Source organism: Apodemus sylvaticus, chromosome 14 (genome assembly GCF_947179515.1).
Source record: "Apodemus sylvaticus chromosome 14, mApoSyl1.1, whole genome shotgun sequence".
NCBI classification, from domain to species: domain Eukaryota; kingdom Metazoa; phylum Chordata; class Mammalia; order Rodentia; family Muridae; genus Apodemus; species Apodemus sylvaticus.
The window spans coordinates 90,343,847-90,362,672 of record NC_067485.1 but is presented as its reverse complement, the minus strand read 5'-3'; the positions used below and the strand labels follow the sequence as shown (position 1 = coordinate 90,362,672).

Genomic DNA, 18,826 nt, shown 5'->3' with positions numbered 1-18,826 from the left:
GAGAGAGAGAGAGCCAGCCAGGGTGAAGGTCAAGTTCCCATGTTTGCCAGCGCGGGCCTCTCTCCTCCTGACGGGTCCGCGCCTTTCCAAGAGATGCTTTCCTCAGGGCCATCTTCCATTTCTAACTTTTGGGGGAGACTTCCCATTCCCCACTCATTGGCCCTGCTGTCGGCAGCACACTTAGAGCTGAGCATCCCAGGGCCCAGCAGAAGTGTTGTCTGTGTCTCAGCTGACATCCAAGTGTGCCCCATGACCCTAGCCTTCTAAAAAATAAAAATAAAAAATAAAAGTAGACTCAGAATGGTGTCCCCAGCCTGCAGTCCCAGCATTTAGGAGTCTGAGACTGGAGAGTTGAGAGACCAGCCTGAGTCGTGCTGAAGGACCCTGTTCCAAAATAATAATAAATAAGTCAATAAAAACACCCCTCCCCCAGCTGGGATACACCTGGGGCCAGGATCCGTAGGGGAAGGGGTTACTGGGCAGTATTGTGTAAGGACCAGAATGGAGGCTGGGTAAAGAGTGAGTGGGAAACCCCAGGCTTACAAGAGTAGGAGCGATGGTAGATTGGTCTTCTTTCCCATTGCTGTCAGTGCCAGGGTTAGGGTCCCTGGCAAGGCTGAGTCACCTGCTCAAAACAGAAAGGAAGGGGGCAGGGAATGGAAGTGTGTCTGGGAAAGTACAAGGCTGGACCATCCAAGAGCCATTGGCGTTACTCACGGGGGGAGGGATGTGACACTAAATGGGAACAGACGTGTCTCACCCAGGGCAACCTGGGGTGTCTCCATTAACCCACATTCTTCTCCTCTGCGTTGTGAAGCTGGAAAGATGGCCTTGGACTCTGTGCCCTCATCCACAGACACCGGCCCGACCTCATTGACTACTCCAAGCTCAACAAGGTCATTTGTTTGGGGTGGCTTTCAGTGTGCTCCACCCATCACGCCGAGCATGTCACCCTGAGAATGAGCCCATCAGCACTGGCTGGCAGGGATGTGGGCTGCCCAGGAGGCTTCACATAAGGATTACAACGTGTCTAGGGCTTGGGCGAATAAGAAAGGTTCAGTTGCCCCCCTTCAATGTGGAGATTGTGTGTGCTAATGAAGAGTTTACTGCTGAGCCATATCCCTACCCCTGACATTCCCCTCACCTTTCTGGAAGATTCTCATCTACCTGTTGAGAACTGATTTACTATTTCCTCACACAAAGGCTCATCACAGCTATGTCATTGTTGACGGCAGGCAGGAACTGCTCATTTATCTTACAAAAGAAGCTTTGGAGATCTTTGGGGGGGGGGGACTGAGGGAGCTATCTTAGAAAATAATTCAATTTACTGGCTTTTAGGCTGAGGGCGGGGTTGGATGGAGTAGTGCAGCAACAGGGGCTCTTGTAGCCGAGGCTGGCTTTGAACTCCTGATTATCCTGCCTCCATATCTTAAGTATTGTGATTGCAGGAGTGCTCCTCTTCCAATTCCATTTTTAAAAGTAGTTTTACGGCTGGAGAGGTGGCTCAGCAGTAAAGAGCACTTACAAGAGTAGGAGCAATTCCCCGCAGCCACATGGTGGCTCACAGCTACCTGTAATTGGATCTGACACCCTCTTCTGGTGTGTCTGAAGACAGAGACAGTGTACTCATATACATAAAATAAACAAACCTTTTTAAAAAAAATGGGGGTGGGGGTGGGGGGAGGAGAGAGGGGGGGGAGGGAGAGAGAAGGAGAGGAGGAAGGGAAGGAGGGAAGAGAGAGAGAGAGAGAGAGAGAGAGAGAGAGAGAGAGAGAGAGAGAGAGAGTAGAAAAGTAGATTGAGAGCCAGGTGTGATGCCCAGCATTTGGGAGGGTGAGGCAGGAGAGTAGGGAATTTGGGGCAGCCTGGACTGTCCAGCCAGACTCTTGTCTCATAAGAAACAAGAAGGTTGTTTTACAATGTAGGTTTACAAAGAGAAATCAGGCCTTCTCTGAAACTTCCATGTTTCAGAATGATGACCCAGGAAGATTTGGGACTGAGTGTGGCAAACTCTGACATGCTTGCTGTAGGTTGTGGGCTGTAGCTTCCTCCTGGGTGCTGGAGTGCTGAGCTGGCCATTCTCGGTGCTGTGTCTTGATCTGGAAGCTGGCTCTGTTGCATGCTACCCTCTCGCGCGCATGTTCAGTGGTGGGGCAAGCACTCCTTGGCTTCCACCAGTCTTGTTACTTCTCACCTGCCCTCCATGTCCCCACCCCCACCCCGTCTGTCTTCAGTGATTCGGAGCCTGTGAAGGTTGGTTTGTTCTGCAGCTGAGGAAGGAGGCACCATAGTAGAATGCAGGGCTCTTCAGGCTCACCGGTGCACATACTCTCTTGTCCTCTGAGTCACCTTCAAATACTTAAGGCTTATGCATAGTTCTCCATGAATATTTATTGAATTTATAAAATGAAGAACTTGCTCTAAATACATTGTTCCCCTATCAATTTAGAGTGATCAGTTTTTATTTTGAAAGTGAATAGGGGGACTGGAGAGATGGCTCAGCGGTTAAGAGCACTGACTGCTCTTCTGAAGGTCCTGAGTTCAAATCCTGGCAACCACATGGTGGCTCACAACCATCTGTTATGAGATCTGACACCCTCTTTCTTCTAGTGTCTGAAAACAGCTACAGTGTACGCACATTTAAAAGAAAGTAAATAAATAAATCTTAAAAAAATTAAAAAGTAAATAAATCTTAAAAAAAAGTGAATAGATTTCTTAAATTAGTCACCTATCATGGATACAAAGTTGGTAACATAATGACAACTAGTATTTTATATTCTGTTAGATCAGAATCTATTATAAATAAATGTGTGAGCCAGGCAGTGGTGGTGCACGCCTGTAATCCCAGCACTCTGGGAGGCAGAGGCAGGTGGATTTCTGAGTTCGAGGCCAGCCTGGTCTACAGAGTGAGTTCCAGGACAGCCAGGGCTACACAGAGAAACCCTGTCTCGAAAAAAACAAATCCAAAAAGCCAAAAGTAAATAAATAAATAAACAAACAAATAAATACATAAATAAATAAATGTGTATATGCATATATTCTCTATATAGGTAAGCATGCACGTAAAATAAACATACATATTCATTGAAGCCTCACACTAAAGATTTTGTTAGTTTGTTTGATACAAGGTCTGGCCCTGTAGCCCAGGCTAACCTTGAACTCATGGCGATTCTCCTGCCTCTGCCTCTTGAGTCCTGGGATTATAGGCATGAACCATCACCTGGCTTCAGTTCTTTTTTTTTTTTTTTTTAACTGGGCTAGTCATTCTTTTTTTTTTTTTATTTTTTTTTTAATATTTATTTATTTATTATATGTAAGTACACTGTAGCTGTCCTCAGACACTCCAGAAAAGGGTGTCAGATCTCTTTACGGATGGTTGTGAGCCACCATGTGGATCCTGGGATTTGAACTCATGACCTTTGGAAGAACAGTCGTTGCTCTTACCCGCTGAGCCATCTCTCCAGCCCGTGGCTTCAGTTCTTATTCTAGTTTTGTAGACCTAGAAAGAGGGAGACCCGGGGCATACCCAGATCACATGACTTCCTGCCTGTACTAGAAATACATTGCTACATTTCATCTCTTTAAATGGCAGTCTAAACCAATGCATGTCACAGAGTCTCAGAATTACCACCCCATTTTAGGCACCAGAATCTTTCTTACATATTTTTTGAAAAAAAAAGTTTTTCACCCAACTAGTAATTTTCATAAGCACAGCACATAAATCAGGCTAGTAAGATTTAATTAATGAGATTAAACAAATGTCTCTATGCCTTATTAAAGCAATATTTAGTTAAAAGACCTTTTTTTTTTTCTTTGCCTCATGTGTTCTGTGAGGTAGAGGAGACGACCCTGTGGTTCTCCTTGGGCACATCTGGAAATTTTTTTCATTTTTGAAGTCCAAGGCTTTCGGTTATCCCCCTGTAGTAGGGAGACTGTATATTCTGCAGAACAGTGCAGTTTTTAAGATGCTCAAATGGGCCAGATGAGATGAATCAGCAGGCACAGGTGCTTGTGGCCAAACCTGCCAGCCCAAGTTCAGTCCCTAGACCCGTGGTGGAAGGACATTGCACTAAAGTTGTCCCCGAACCAGCAACGTTCTTTGTTTTTGTCTCTTCCCTCCCTCCATTTCAGATTCATCAGAGTTCGTCACTTTAATAGATTAGAACAGGTTATGTTGTCTTCAGGTTTTCAGTATTTCAATTCCTCATGTGTAGCTAACCTTGTTATGCATGCTAAGTCAATCTCACAGGGTAGAAAACATGATTTCCTGTAAAAATTGACCATTGTGAACTCACTTGAGATCTTAATACTCTCATTTTCTCATGTTTAGCCTAATAGAAGCATCATTTCTGTTTTTCATAACCACCTTATAACCTCTCTAGTGAGCTAAGCATTTCACCCAGCATCACTCCCCCCACCCCATTCTGAACTAACATAGTAAGCTGGGTGTGGTAGTACACACCTGCAGTCCTGGCACGTGTAAAGTAGACAAAGGAGGATCAGTTCAAGGTAGGGCTTTTGAGATGTGTCAAACAAACAAACAAACAAATATTCCAATATAATCCAAGTAAGCATCTCCAGGATCACCTTTCACATCTGGAAAATGCTTTACTGATTTAGAGTGGTTGAAGTTTTTTTGTTCCCCCTACAGAGTGAAAACTAAGCCCTAATATGTATCGGGTGTGTCCTTCCTGACCAATGACAAAATGTCTGTCTGCTCACCTCCTAATCCAGCATTTGCCCTCTTCACCCTTTTGCTTACATCATGTGAGGTTCAGCTGCATGCGTCCTGTGTTTCTGCGAAGTCTGAGGTTTCTCTCCGTGTCTACTAAGAAGGAACGTTGTATAGTTCTAATCCCGTGTGAGTGGGAGTGTGTCCTTCCTTCCAGAAGCAAGGTGTTTGGCTTCTCTTTGCTTTGGTGTTCTGAAAAACTGGCTGTGTTGTTTTCCACACAGGATGACCCCATCGGAAACATTAACCTGGCCATGGAAATAGCAGAGAAGCACTTGGATATCCCTAAGATGTTGGATGCTGAAGGTGAGGTGGAAAGGGTGTCTGCCAGTCACAGAAACAGCCGTGGTGTGGAAGGGCCGTGGTGTGGAAGGAAGGGCCGTGGTGTGGAAGGAAGGGCCGTGGTGTGGAAGGAAGGGCTGTGGTGTGGAAGGAAGGGCTGTGGTGTGGAAGGAAGGGCTGTGGTGTGGAAGGAAGGGCTGTGGTGTGGAAGGAAGGGCTGTGGTGTGGAAGGAAGGGCCCTGGTGTGGAAGGAAGGGCTGTGGTGTGGAAGGAAGGGCCATGGTGTGGAAGGAAGGGCCGTGGTGTGGAAGGAAGGGCGGTGGCGTGGAAGGAAGGGCCGTGGTGTGGAAGGAAGGGCTGTGGTGTGGAAGGAAGGGCGGTGGTGTGGAAGGAAGGGCCGTGGTGTGGAAGGAAGGGCCGTGGTGTGGAAGGAAGGGCCGTGGTGTGGAAGGAAGGGCCGTGGTGTGGAAGGAAGGGCCGTGGTGTGGAAGGAAGGGCTGTGGTGTGGAAGGAAGGGCGGTGGTGTGGAAGGAAGGGCGGTGGTGTGGAAGGAAGGGCTGTGGTGTGGAAGGAAGGGCCGTGGTGTGGAAGGAAGGGCAATGGTGTGGAAGGAAGGGCTGTGGTGTGGAAGGAAGGGCGGTGGTGTGGAAGGAAGGGCTGTGGTGTGGAAGGAAGGGCGGTGATGTGGAAGGAAGGGCAGTGGCATGGAAGGGCCGTGGTGTGGAAGGAAGGGCCGTGGTGTGGAAGGAAGGGCCGTGGTGTGGAAGGGCCATGGTGTGGAAGGAAGGGCCGTGACGTGGAAGGTCTGTGGCGTAGAAGGGCTGTGGCGTGGAAGGAAGCGTGCTGCACAGCTATGGGCATGCTGCATCTCAAGTACCCAGGATGCTGATGAGGCTCTGCCCCTCCACACTTGAGTAGTAGAGGTCTGTGTCTATCTCGCTCATAATGATCTTGCTAAAGATTGGGCCAACAGAACTGTAGAAAGAGGATTTGATGGAAATCTCAGTCTTTGCTAAGAAGCAGAGTGTTTTGGTTCATAGCTTGAGATCTAGACAGCAGTGTGTGATTGTGTGTGAGTATGTGATTGTGTGTATACATACATATACACACATATGAATGAATATCCCATGTGTATAAATATGTACACATCACACAGATAGTACCACGGCACTGGAAATTATCTATTCAAGCACTCTACCTTTGTACTCTGTCCACGGCTCTCTTTTACTTTCTATTTTTGAGTCAGAGTCTCAAGTCTCATTCGGTAAACCAGGCTGTCCTTGAACTCACTGTATAGTCTAGCCAGGTTTTGAACTTTTGCTCTTATAGTCTCGACCTCTCCAGTAATGGAGACTGCATGTCTGTATCACCAGGCTTTGTGGGTTTACTGTTTTCTAAAACATACTTTCTGTGCTTTGTTTTGGTTTTGGTAGCATCATGCTTTTTTTTTTTTTCTTTCTTCTCTATGTAAGCTTAGCAAATAAATCTCTTTGTGAAATTACCATTTAAGAGAAAAGCAGTCTTTCCAGCTAAAAGCTGTAGAATTAAATTTAAAATATAGAACATTGGGCCATCAGTGTACTAACCAGACTTTCACAATTTTGTTTGTAATTTATCTAAGTGAAACCTAATGCTGACAGACCTGAGAAGACGTTTCTATAGTTTCTACAGCTGGCTCACTGCCCGTGCTCCTTCCAACCCTTCTGTGCCCCTGTGCGCGGTGAATTCAGGTGGCTGTGTGTATCTGTGGCCCACTGTTTAGAACACAGGCTTTTGGAGAGTTCATGTGTCTGTGAGCAGTTACCCTCAGAGATATTTCTTGAACACTTACCTTGAGCAAGATCCTCCCTGCTGGAACTGCAGGATCCTGAGTTCTGTTTGTCTTTTACTTTGTTTCTGTTAGTATCATTATTCTCTAAGAGGAATGTTTATTAAGTCATCAGTCAGTTCTTTGGGAGCTAAACAAGCAGAGACTTTCTCCTCACAGCTCTAAGAATGGCCTCAGTGTGTTGGTCTGGCCAAAGATCTTTCCTTGTTTTTTGTTTTTTGTTTTTGTTTTTGTTTTTTGTTTTTTGTTTTTGTTTTTTTTTTGTTTTGTTTTGTTTTGTTTTTTAGGGCATTCCTCACCCTGTGGCAGCATTGATCAAGTTCAGCCTCTGTCTTCACAGGGTCTTGAGTCCTGCTGGGCTAAGAGATCTGCTTACTGCAGGGTGATCTCACCTTTCTTTGTACCCTTCTAGGAAGATCCTTCTGCATAAGGTCCAGTCACAGCTTTAGGAAATGAGTGTATCGGCCATTCAGCCCACAGCAGCAATCTTTCAGTTAGCAATACCGGCCATTTACTAATCCAAACCCTGTGTAGTGCTATCCCTCAAAGAGAAAAGAAAACCCTCTTTTTTTTTTTTTTTTTTTTTTTTTTTTTCCCTAGACAGGGTTTCTCTGTGTAGCCCTGGCTGTCCTGGAACTCAATCTGTAGACCAGGCTGGCCTTGAACTCAGAAATCCGCCTGCCTCTGCCTCCCAGAGTTCTGGGATTACAGGTGTGCGCCACTACCGCCCGGCAGGAAACCCTCTTTCTGCTTTCTCCCAAGATCTCTAGAGGGAGTGTAGCAATGCCCCTTTCCAGCTGTCCTTGCCAAATTCGTGTAGTATCTCTGTGGACCTTTCCATGTGGTAATGAACTGCACAGAACTCTTGGATTAATATCCAGTGTGGGTTAATCCAGTGTGGATTAATAGATTCATATCTCGGTTCTTTAACACCTGGCCCAAATGGAAGGCCAGGGTCGCTTTCAAATGTATTCATGGCTGTCTGCAGGATCACCACCATGGCCACCCTGGCCCTCACATACTCCTCTGTTTGTAGGTTTCGCCTTAGTGTCTGGGTCCTGGGCTGGGTATGCAGTTGCCCCTCACCTTGTCCTTCTAGCTGAAGGCAGGCTTTAGCACTGCTGTTTTCTCCATTCCTCCCTTCCTTCTCCCTCCCCTCCTGTCCTGATCCCCCTCCCCCCCGGCCACCCCTCACTCTTCCTTCCAGTTCTCTGATCAAGGTCTTTTCTATACTTTCCATACTGACCTTGAATCTACTTTATAATCCAGGCTGGCCCAGAACCAGGGGTAATCCCCTCCTCGACCTCCCAAGCACTGGAGGCACGGGCACGAGGCACTCTGCCTGAGTATTCCCTTTCCTCCTCTTCTCTTTTAAAGATCCAGAATGCTTACACACTGTATTAGCCATGGCTGTAGAAGAGCCTTGTGCAGGAACCTCATAACTGTTGAGATTGTGATGGTCTTGGGTGCAGCGCATGCTGGGACAATGCATGCTGCATTTCCATCACTATAGTTGTGTCTGCTCTCAGCCTCGCTGCCCTGGCAGCTTTCCCATAGAGGGATCTGCTCATTCGCTGTCCTGACAGACTCACATAACCTGCTGTCAGCTTAGTGATGACTCTTGGTAAATCCTTGTGTCAAAGCCCCTGCTTCTGTCCCCCTCCTACTGTGATATTTGTGTTGGTTTCTGAATTCAGGTATGGGCTATCCTGAGGCTGACTCCTTAGCAACGGACTTTCCTTGGGATGGAAACTGGAAACATTCTTCCCTATCTGTCTACCACACACTTTCAACAGGTGGTAGAAACTGTATCCACCTTGAACCTGTTTGGAGGTGAGCTCTGAGATTTAGGTCTGTGAGCTTCTTGTAGACTTGTAGAAGGGATCTTGTTGACCTCAGCCCTCCAGGTGATAGAAAACCTGCGAATGTGCTAGAGTTCTAGGAGCCTTGGGTGCTTGTCTTGTAATTTAGACTTCTCCTCACCAGCTGTCCCCTCCTCTTTGCAATTCTTTTTCCTCCTTCCCTTTCCCCTCCCCTCCCCTCTCCTCCCCTCCCCTCCCCTCCCCCCTTCCCTTCCTTTCCTTTCCCGGTTCTCACAAGCACTGGACAGAGACTTTTGGAGTATGGCTTCTCTGATTTGAGCAAGACTCAGACTCAGCTGCGTGGCGGGGCAGGCTCCCTTAGAGACCTCTCAGAGGAAGCTGTTATCAGAAGCTAGCTCACTGTTGGCGTATCCAAGCCCTTAACCCTCATTTCTCCACACAGATTTAGTACACATGGGCAGACCCTCCCTGATGAAAGAGCTGGGGTAACTCACATGTCTTGTTACTATATTGCTTTTCCTGGTGCACAGAGGGGAGGGTGTGGAACAGAAGTCTCTGCTCACCCCTCACTTTCTGCGACTTGGTTTATTAATCATTCAAGCGTCCTTTCCTGTCCTGCCTCCTCAATAGGGAGACTGGTTCTGAGGAGGCAGTCCTTGGTTGTTGTTTTGCTTTTTTTAGTCTAGTTTTCTTTGAAACTTTCTGCTCATTGCTTCTCGGCCTTTTGGCTAAGATCAAGTGTGAAACTTTCTGCTCGCATGGTGTTTCTGTTTTCTAAAGGAGGCATACAGGATTCCACATTCACTGGCATGAATGACAGAGTATTATTTTGGCCCCCTTGTTCACTGACCTAACCAAGCTCATGGGCAGGTCAAACAAACAAACAAACAAACAAACAAAAACCCACTTACAAACCTGATACAGGAGAAAAGCGTGTGTGGTTACCAGGGTCCTTTTCTCTTCTGATTGGTCTCGCAGCGCTAACAAAGTAGCAGCAAGAAGCACAGCCTATACACCACCCCTTTCTTTAGATGCTTTGTTACTCTTCGTGGGAAGGTAAGTATGTTTTGAGGGTGTTAAGGACAACCCTTACCCCACACAGCGAGTTTCACCACTCTCTCTGGGTGGTACAGCTCGTCAAGGAACCTATCTTTCTCAGAGACAAAGTTGTGAGAGTCACAAAACAAGACTAACAAAAATGGGGTTGTGATCCGATCCGGGTCCAAGCCATAGGACTGACTGTAAAAGGCCACTGAAGGAGGCGGAGGACAAGCCCTCGGTTGGACCATTCACATATCTGATCCTAGGCCTGGCAAGATGGCTGTACATCAGGATAGAGGCTCACTCAGGCTTTCCAACAAGCCTGCTGCCCTGAGTTCCATCTCTTGGCTCCACCTGGTAGAAGGAGAGAATTGACTCTCAGGAATTTCCTCTGACAACCACATGCATTCCATAGAGCGTGTGTGTGTGTGTGGGGGGGGGGCACATGTATGTGCGTGCACAAACACACACATTCACATACTGAATAAATGGGTAAAATGTAATCCTAAAATAACTATTCTGGAATCGTGTCAGTGCTGGCTAGCTGCCCTGAGGTTCAGGGTCATGGGTCCTTGAGACATGAAGCAGAGTGGTCGGTGTAAGCTGATGAGTTCCTCCCTCCGTTCACCGCGGTTTCTCCTCTCCGCCTGTGTGTGTCCGTGTCCCGTGTTATTTTCTTCCCCCAGACATTGTCAACACTCCCAAACCCGATGAAAGGGCCATCATGACTTACGTTTCCTGCTTCTACCATGCTTTCGCGGGAGCGGAGCAGGTACTCCTCCCCGTGCACGCAGCGGACCGCGCTGCTCCTCTGTGTGTGCGCGCACGCGTGTGTGTGTATTTCTGGATGTGTGTCTGTGTGCTTCACATCTGACCTTGGAATATCAGTGTTTCATAACAACCTAACACAGCAAGTTCCCGATTGCTAGGCATCTAAAAAAAACCAATCAATCAATCAAACAAACAAAAAAACTTTTAGACAATAACCAAAGTGTTTTTCTCTATTTTTTCTCCTCCCAAGAAATGTCTTCTATTTTTTAGAAAACTGTTAGAAACATTTGTACATTCTGGGAGCAGAGTGCCTTGAAGAGTGTGCTGCATGCATTGAGTGTCAACGGACAGGCGACCAGGAGACTCAGTGCCTCCACGTGTTTGTTGCCCTCAGTTGCCTGGAAACGACCTCTATTCAGTGGTTTGCTCCATCAGAACAGACTAACTGTAGTTTTAGTCAACGGAACTAAAGGGTCACAACCTCAGAAGCATTCGTGTGCCTCAGAGCAGGCTGAGGGAAGCTATGCGAGAACAGTTATCCACCCCTCCTGCAGATTCATCTGTCTCACCTCTGTACGTGGGGAACTCTTATGGACTGACGGATAAAATGTGCCCCATTTTTGCCATCTTTGTAAAGCCCACCACTGAGAGATGATGGTAATCAGGATCATTGTGCTCTAGAGAATTATGGCTTTCGGGGCTGGACTTGGGGGGAAAGTGTCCAGTGGCTTCTCTGGGCCATGTTTTGGATTGTCCTGGGCTGCACAGGGGTGTCCAATCTGTAGCCACAGGTTGCAAAAGCATGTGTGTATTTACTTGACCTGACATTGAAACGTGATATTGTCACCTACAAAGTTCACACTCAAGAACTGTGTAATCAAGTCTCTCTCTCTCTCTCTCTCTCTCTCTCTCTCTCTCTCTCTCTCATACACACACACACACACACACACACACATACACACACACACACACACACACACACACACACACATACACACTTAAGTAGGATTGGTGGGATGTCTTAGACAATAAAGGCACTTGCTTCTAAGCCTAACATCCTGAGTTCAGCCTCCAGGATCCACATGGTAGAAAAAAGAAGAGAAGAAACTACAAATTGTCCTGATGTCCACATATGTGTCTCAATACACATATATCTGCACTTGTGCCCAGCCTCTGTACACACACACACACACACACACACACACACACACAGAAAAGAAAATGTAAAAACAACAACAAATAAAGCCAGGCATGGGGGTGCACTCCTTTAATCTCATATCTTGGGAAACAGAGGCAGGCAGATTTCTGTAAATTTGAGGCCAGCCTGGTTTATATATTGAGTTCCAGGCCAGCCAGGACTACATAGTGAGACTCTGTTTGAAAACAAACACCTCCCTCCAAAAACATCAAAGAATTCAAATAATATAGTACTTGGTGTTGGGATATACTCATTACTATCCTGGTTACATGTGGCACCTGGGTCGTAAGTTGGACACCTCTGCTTTGGAACAGGCACATACTTCCTCTTGGTCCATTGCAGGAACATGTTAAGAGGCATGTGACCCAAGTTCCCTTCAAGATAATGACAGAGGATTATTTATTGCTTCAGTGATTCCTCTTGTCGATTAAACAATGAAATAACAACTTAAGGCAAACTCGTCTCCAGAATCCCAGATAGAAAGGTCTTCCATGGATTCAAGGTCAATGACTCGGATACACTCAGGACCTAGCCTCTTCAGCTTTGGTTTCTGAAGGGCAGGGTCTTTCTACCCCGTAGCTGTAGGGTCTATTCAGGAGCATTGAGCTGGACAGTCAGGGACCTGAGATCTTGGTTTCCTCGACCCACATATTTCTGTTACTAACTTGCTTGATGTTTTATAAAGTTTGTATTTAGACTAATGATATCTCCCCATTATTCCCTACAGTATATTCAGCCTACCGTGTAAGTCTGTGTGAAAACTAAAAAAAAAAAGTGTGAACTGATTCATCCCTCTATCTTCCCTACCCTGACCCAGACTGCACCATCTTCAACACGCCTCTCCTTCATCCCCGCCACGTCTGGCTTTACGTGTGTTTGCGTGCATACCCTTGTCGCCCAGCCATCCTGTTTACCTATTGTGTTTTGCAGGCCGAGACAGCAGCTAACAGAATATGTAAGGTTCTTGCTGTGAATCAAGAGAATGAGAGGCTGATGGAAGAATATGAGAGGCTAGCGAGTGAGGTAAAGGAAATGGGGCAGCTCCGTCCGTCCACCTGCAGCCAGGGGTGAGGCAGACTGCAAACAGACTATCCATGTTTATCTTTGCACTTTTCATCTCAGAGAGAGTGAGAGCAGAAGACATCTGGTCTCAGAGGCTGCTTATCCTAAAGCAACATGCCTGGTGCCTGGTGCAGCGCCCCTGTCCCTGCCCCTGCCCCTGCCCCCACCCTGACCTTTGCAAAGACTCCAAAGCTACCTGTGTTGATGTGGTAGGAAGGGGATCTAGTCTTAGCTCTGCCCTTGCGAGGTCAGAATCCTGTAACTTGTAGCTTGTGAGCTACTGACATCATGTAGGGTGCTCTTTGTGACCTTATGTGAAAGGAATTTGCAAAGCCTTTTGGGTATGGTATGCATGTGTGTGTGCACACGGGCACGCACACAGGCCCAGAGAGGGATCTGGGGTGACCGCTCACCTCCCAAGCCTTTTGAGCCTTAGGGATGGATTTTTGTAGCTCCTCAACCAGACTCTTGATTTGAGCAATGCATTTACAGTTCTTTCACTTATTTTTATTTATTTATTTTTGTCCTTATCATAGCGTAGAGCATCTAGGGCACCCTTGTCACTAACCCTGTGTTATTTTTGTAACACAAGTCCAGGCTGAGGGATCCAAGAGCTGTGTCTTCTGAGATGGAACTCAAGTACAGGTCTATAGTCAAGACCAGATAACTAAAATTAAATTTTAAAAATAGTTTAAAAGGTTAGAAAAGAATAAATGCAAGACTAAATAGTTTTTGTGTTAATTTGATTCAACCAATATTTGCTCTGTGCTGTGAAAATAAATGATCAGCATAGGTGAGAGGTAAATCATCCCAAATGCTTACTTGATGGTGATTCAATCAGAAGAAACTGTATGTCTACCTTCGTGCTGCTGCTGTGGGGAAGTTTAGTTGATTCCCTACCACTCTTTTTTTTTTTCTTTTGTAATTGTTACTATTGCTGTGCAAAAAAGCCAAACAAACAAAAAACAAAAACAAACAAACCAAAACAAAATCTCATTTGTTGACATCAAGGAGTCTTAGATTTTAAGAGGGAAGTCTATTCAGCACAGAAAGATAGCTAATTGCCAAGAATTTTCTTACTTGTCCTAAACTTAGTTCCACCCTCAATGTGGACACCCACGAGTCCACAACGTGTGGGAGAGGTGGTTTATCCTAACAAACAGTTCCAAGGTCCGTTATGGCAAAGGAGGCAAGGCAATTACAGAATCCTGAGGCAAGGTGGTCACTTTGTATCCACAGTGAAGAAGAGAGAGAAAGCTGGAAGCAGGGCCAGGCTGTAATAACGTCCCAAACAGCGCCACCTGCTGGGAAGCAAGTGTTCAGACATACGCCTCTGAGCGACACTCCCATTCAGTGCTGACTGTGGAGCATCGTCAGTGAAACTTGCTTTCATCCCAGCTTCCCACGGCATCAGTGGGCATAAGAAGGCATAAGAGTAAATAAAAGAGGAGCTGGAGAGAGGCTGAGAGATGGCTCAGCAGTCTGACTGCTTTCTCCCAGGACCTGGGTTTGAGTCCCTGCACCCACATGGTAGTTAACAACTGTCTGTAACTCCAGTTCCAGGAGGACTTGACACCCTCTTCTGGCCCCTGAAGGCACTTCATGCATGTGGTGCACAGATACACATTCAGGCAAAATGCCCATGTACATAAAATAAAATGTAAAATTTCTAAACAAATTAAAAACTAAAAGAATAAATTGAGTGGCTAGGTGTCCAGCAGGTCATCTCTGAGACCTGGATACTGACTCAGGACAAGGGCAGACACTAGGATTTCACTCACTGCCTGTGGAGTTGCTAAAAAACAATGATAAACTACCCTGGCCCAGAGTTCACCCTAGGCGCGTAGTACAATTCCCTAGTGGGTAAACTCATTAGATCTGAGGTTTGTTTTTTTCAAGGACACATTTGAAATTCGACCCAGTTCCTTGCTGAGTGCATCAACTCCATTCTTCTTGTTTTTTTTTTCTTTTATTAATCTTTTAATTTTATTTTCCCTCTTAGAGTTTGGAGACTCCATCCGGCATTTGTCTGCTAATGTCTGGTTGCTTCGTTTCTTGTAAATGTCACATTTTTGTTAAACATAACTCTGTATGCTGACCTGAAGTTCGAGTTAAACCTTGTGTGGTCTCATTGGGGTGGTTACCATGGCCCTGGGTGGACACCATCATTCACTGCACCATGCATAGGGCTGTAGCCCCCACGTGAAGTCAGAACAGCCGCAGCCACGCTCAGTCATCTGGGAGGGACTGGTTCCAGTTACTGGGCCCCTTGTTCTTGAACTGGAAACAGTTTGCTGGTCTCTTCAGCCCCACTTTCATGTTTGGAAATAGCTGTTGGAATGGATCCGGCGCACAATCCCCTGGCTGGAGAACCGGACACCAGAGAAGACCATGCAGGCCATGCAGAAGAAGCTGGAGGACTTCCGGGACTACCGCCGCAAGCACAAGCCCCCGAAGGTGCAGGAGAAGTGCCAGCTGGAGATCAACTTCAACACACTGCAGACCAAGCTGCGCATCAGCAACCGGCCGGCCTTCATGCCCTCCGAGGGCAAGATGGTGTCGGTGAGTGGCTGCCTTCCCCATTGTCCCCATTCCCCTTGGTCTGCTGAGGATGTAATCATCAATGGCCCCATAACCACTCCAGGGCTGTGCACGTATCAGACCACCACTCCGCTACCTCCCCACTCTTTCTCAATTCTTTTCTTTTGAGAAATGGTCTTACAAAGTCTCTGGGCTGACCTTGAATTCATTCAGGCTGTACTCAAACTTGAATTCCTCCTGCTTCAACCTCCCGAGCCACTGGGATTATCAGCGTGGGATTATCATACCTGGTTCCATTTCTGATCCTCTGTTCCCTTCCTTTATGCAGTTCTTGGTGTGGTGGGTTTGAGATGTAGGCTTCCAGCAAAGGCTCTTCAAGATGCCACTTCCTCCCCTTGCAGACGTGTGCTCTTGACCTTGCTGAGATTTCTTTATAATTTACAATGCTAGATCTTCCCTGTGTGCTCACCTTCCTGCTGTCCTTCCCACCTTGTCGAACGTGGTCCACATCTGGAGAGGTCTGCGAGGCTGACGAGAACAGCTATGCTAATTTAAAAGGCCACTGTGGTGACTTGGACACTTGGAAAGCAACTGGTGGGATGGGTAGTTGTACAGAAGAGGCAAGGGGAAGCGTGACCAGAGGACAGCCACTGTCGGACACACGCTGGTGGATCAGTGGAACCTAGAAGGCCACTCGTCACATCTGCGCTCTCAAATGTCTTTCATTCCTCAGGACATCGCAGGGGCCTGGCAGAGGCTGGAGCAGGCCGAGAAGGGCTATGAGGAGTGGTTGTTGAATGAGATCCGAAGACTGGAGCGCTTGGAGCACCTGGCTGAGAAGTTCAGGCAGAAGGCCTCCACTCACGAGACGTGGGCTTATGGTGAGGTCGTGAGAGTCCAGTTCCGATGCTACAGCATCTGGGTTGTGTGCCAGTGACATGGCTCGGTGGTAAAGATGCTGGCTGCCAAGCCGGACACCCTGAGTTTGAACCAATTCCTGCAGGTTGTCCTCTGTCTTCCATATACACAATGTGGTATGCATGTGCAACTCAGCACACACACACACACACAGAGACACCCCATATATATATATGTGTGTGTGTGTGTGTGTATATGTATGTATATATATATGTATGTATATATATGTATGTATATATATGTATGTATATATATGTATGTATATATATGTATGTATATATATGTATGTATATATATGTATGTATATATATGTATGTGTATATATATATATACATATATATATATAATTCCAGCACCTCGTAGGCTGAGTCAGGAGGATCACCAGGATTTCCAGCTGAGCCTCGCTAGACTGCTTACTGACTTCAAAGCTAGACAGGACTATACAATGAGGTCTTGTTCTGACACCTGAATTGGGCAGCTCTTAACCTTGCAAGCCCAGCTTTAGGGGATCTGGCTGTGATTTTCTGGCATCCACAGGTACCTGCACTTACATGCACACACCCCACCCAGACACAGACATACCTGAACATGTAATTAAAAATTAATCTTAAAAACACACAACAAAGAATGGATATCCTGTAACTGTTTCTCACCTGACACACCCTAGCTTCAGTGTTGCCACCCTTTGACATGTGGACGTTTGCTTTCCATTTCCAGCTTTGCAGAATCAGAGAGGAAATGTGGATCTGGACACCCAGTCACAGTAGTGTCGAGATTTAAGAAATACTTTTAGAGCCGGCCGGTGGTGGCTCACGCCTGTAATCCCAGCACTCTGGGAGACAGAGGCAGGCAGATTTCTGAGTTCGAGGCTAGCCTGGTCTACAAAGTGAGTTCCAGGACAGCCAGGACTAAACAGAGAAACCCTGTCTGAAAAAAACCAAAATCCAAAAAACCAAAAAGAAAAAAAAAAGAAATACTTTTAGAGAGGACTGGAAATGTGGCTTAGTTGGTGGGGTGCAGGCTTAACATGCACCAACAAAACCCTGGTTTCTATCCCCAGTACTGCATGCATTGGGCATGGTAGTTATACCTATAGTCTCAGCACCAGGGGTGTAGAGGCAAATGGATCAGGAGTTCAAGGGCATTCTTATTTAAGTACTAAGTTCAAGGCCAGTCTGAATTAGAGACCCCCTCGTCCAAACAAACAATAAAGAAAAGCTTATTGAAGAATTAGTGGAGGTTCCAAGAGGGAAATGTTTAATGTTTGGAATCAGAAAAACCAAAACGTAGGCCACAAATCACCCCAGAGTATATATAGCTCTCAAACACAAAGCAGAGTGTAAGGGAAACCTGCTGGCAGGCAATGTTTCTGTGAGAGTCCTGCTACATCACTGATACTCAACTTGAATTCACAGTGCTCTTGTCTCAGCCTCCTGGGAGCTGGGATTACAGGCGTGCACCATCGTGCCCAGCTAACACGAGAGTTTTGTGCAGCCATTCCATGTGGCTCATGGGTGGAAATAATTTCCAACCAAAGTGGGCGTCATGGGGGGAAGGTAGACACTTGTGACCCAGAATGGTGCAGAACATACTGTGTAAAGTGCATGTGTCTTCCACCACCTTTTGTTCTGGGCAGCTCCTCCGTGAGCATCTAGAGGGGTTGGGTGTTGCTTATACGCTGGTTCTCCCTTGAAATCCCAGTGTTCTCTGAGCCAATACTGCTATGGGGTAACTGCTGCGTGACTTTGAGATTTTATGTTTATTTAATTGATTAATTTATTTAGGCAATGCTTGTCTTTGTACATCCTAGGCAAGCCCTCCACCACTGAGCCTCAGTCTTCTGTTTTCCTTTTAATTTTGTGACAAAGTCTCACAGAGCTACCCAGGCTGGCCTTGAACCTTTAGTTCTGCTGTCTCAGCCTAACGGTGTTGGCTGTCCCCTTTGCAGGCAAAGAACAGATCTTGCTGCAGAAGGACTATGAGTCTGCGTCCCTGACAGAAGTTCGAGCCCTGCTCCGGAAGCATGAGGCCTTTGAGAGTGACCTGGCTGCACACCAGGACCGTGTGGAACAGATCGCAGCCATTGCACAGGAGCTCAAGTATGTGCTGGTGCCCTGGCTGAAGACCGTGTTGGGCTAAGGGCCCTGTGCAGGGCCTCCAGAGAACAGGCACTCTTCCCTGCTGAGTTTGAAGAGTCAGGCTGGAGCCCCTAGGAATGATGATCTGGGTGTCTAGAAATGTCAAAACAGGTTCAGCCTTGCTGTGTGCCAGGGTTGTCAGGTTCTCTTATCCTTCACACCTGACCCCACATAAACCATTCTGCTTCCAAGGGAATGAGATACCAGTGTGGGGGCCCAGGACTCAAGCTGTAGCAGGAGGCAGGACCCATGGTTCCTGTAGAGAGAAAGGCCAAGGTCACTATCTCAGCCCTAAAGGAGTAGGCTGCCTCACTCTTTTGAGTTTTGTTCTGTGGGAACAGATGTCCTGGTGTGAGGCTAGTCACTGTTTATATGTTTTCTGCTTCTACTTTATACCTGTGATTCCTGGGATGTGTACACTGTGTGTGGAGGGCAGACACGGGGCTCAGATCTCCTGGGGTTCCTGAGGGTTGTGAGACTCTGGTTTCTGGG

The 18,826-nt window shown here is 46.8% G+C and overlaps 1 protein-coding gene across 1 annotated transcript in view; it reads left to right on the top strand.

The window, feature by feature from the left end:
• The window catches only part of Actn2 (actinin alpha 2), a 67,680-nt gene that overhangs the window by 31,062 nt on the left and 17,792 nt on the right, over window positions 1-18,826 (top strand). Inside the window, exons 6-12 of the mRNA XM_052157460.1 lie at window positions 818-896; window positions 4,957-5,038; window positions 10,393-10,478; window positions 12,606-12,698; window positions 15,069-15,299; window positions 16,012-16,159; window positions 18,145-18,295. Coding sequence (XP_052013420.1) covers window positions 818-896; window positions 4,957-5,038; window positions 10,393-10,478; window positions 12,606-12,698; window positions 15,069-15,299; window positions 16,012-16,159; window positions 18,145-18,295 — 870 coding nt within the window. The remainder of the gene's footprint in view (window positions 1-817; window positions 897-4,956; window positions 5,039-10,392; window positions 10,479-12,605; window positions 12,699-15,068; window positions 15,300-16,011; window positions 16,160-18,144; window positions 18,296-18,826) is intronic.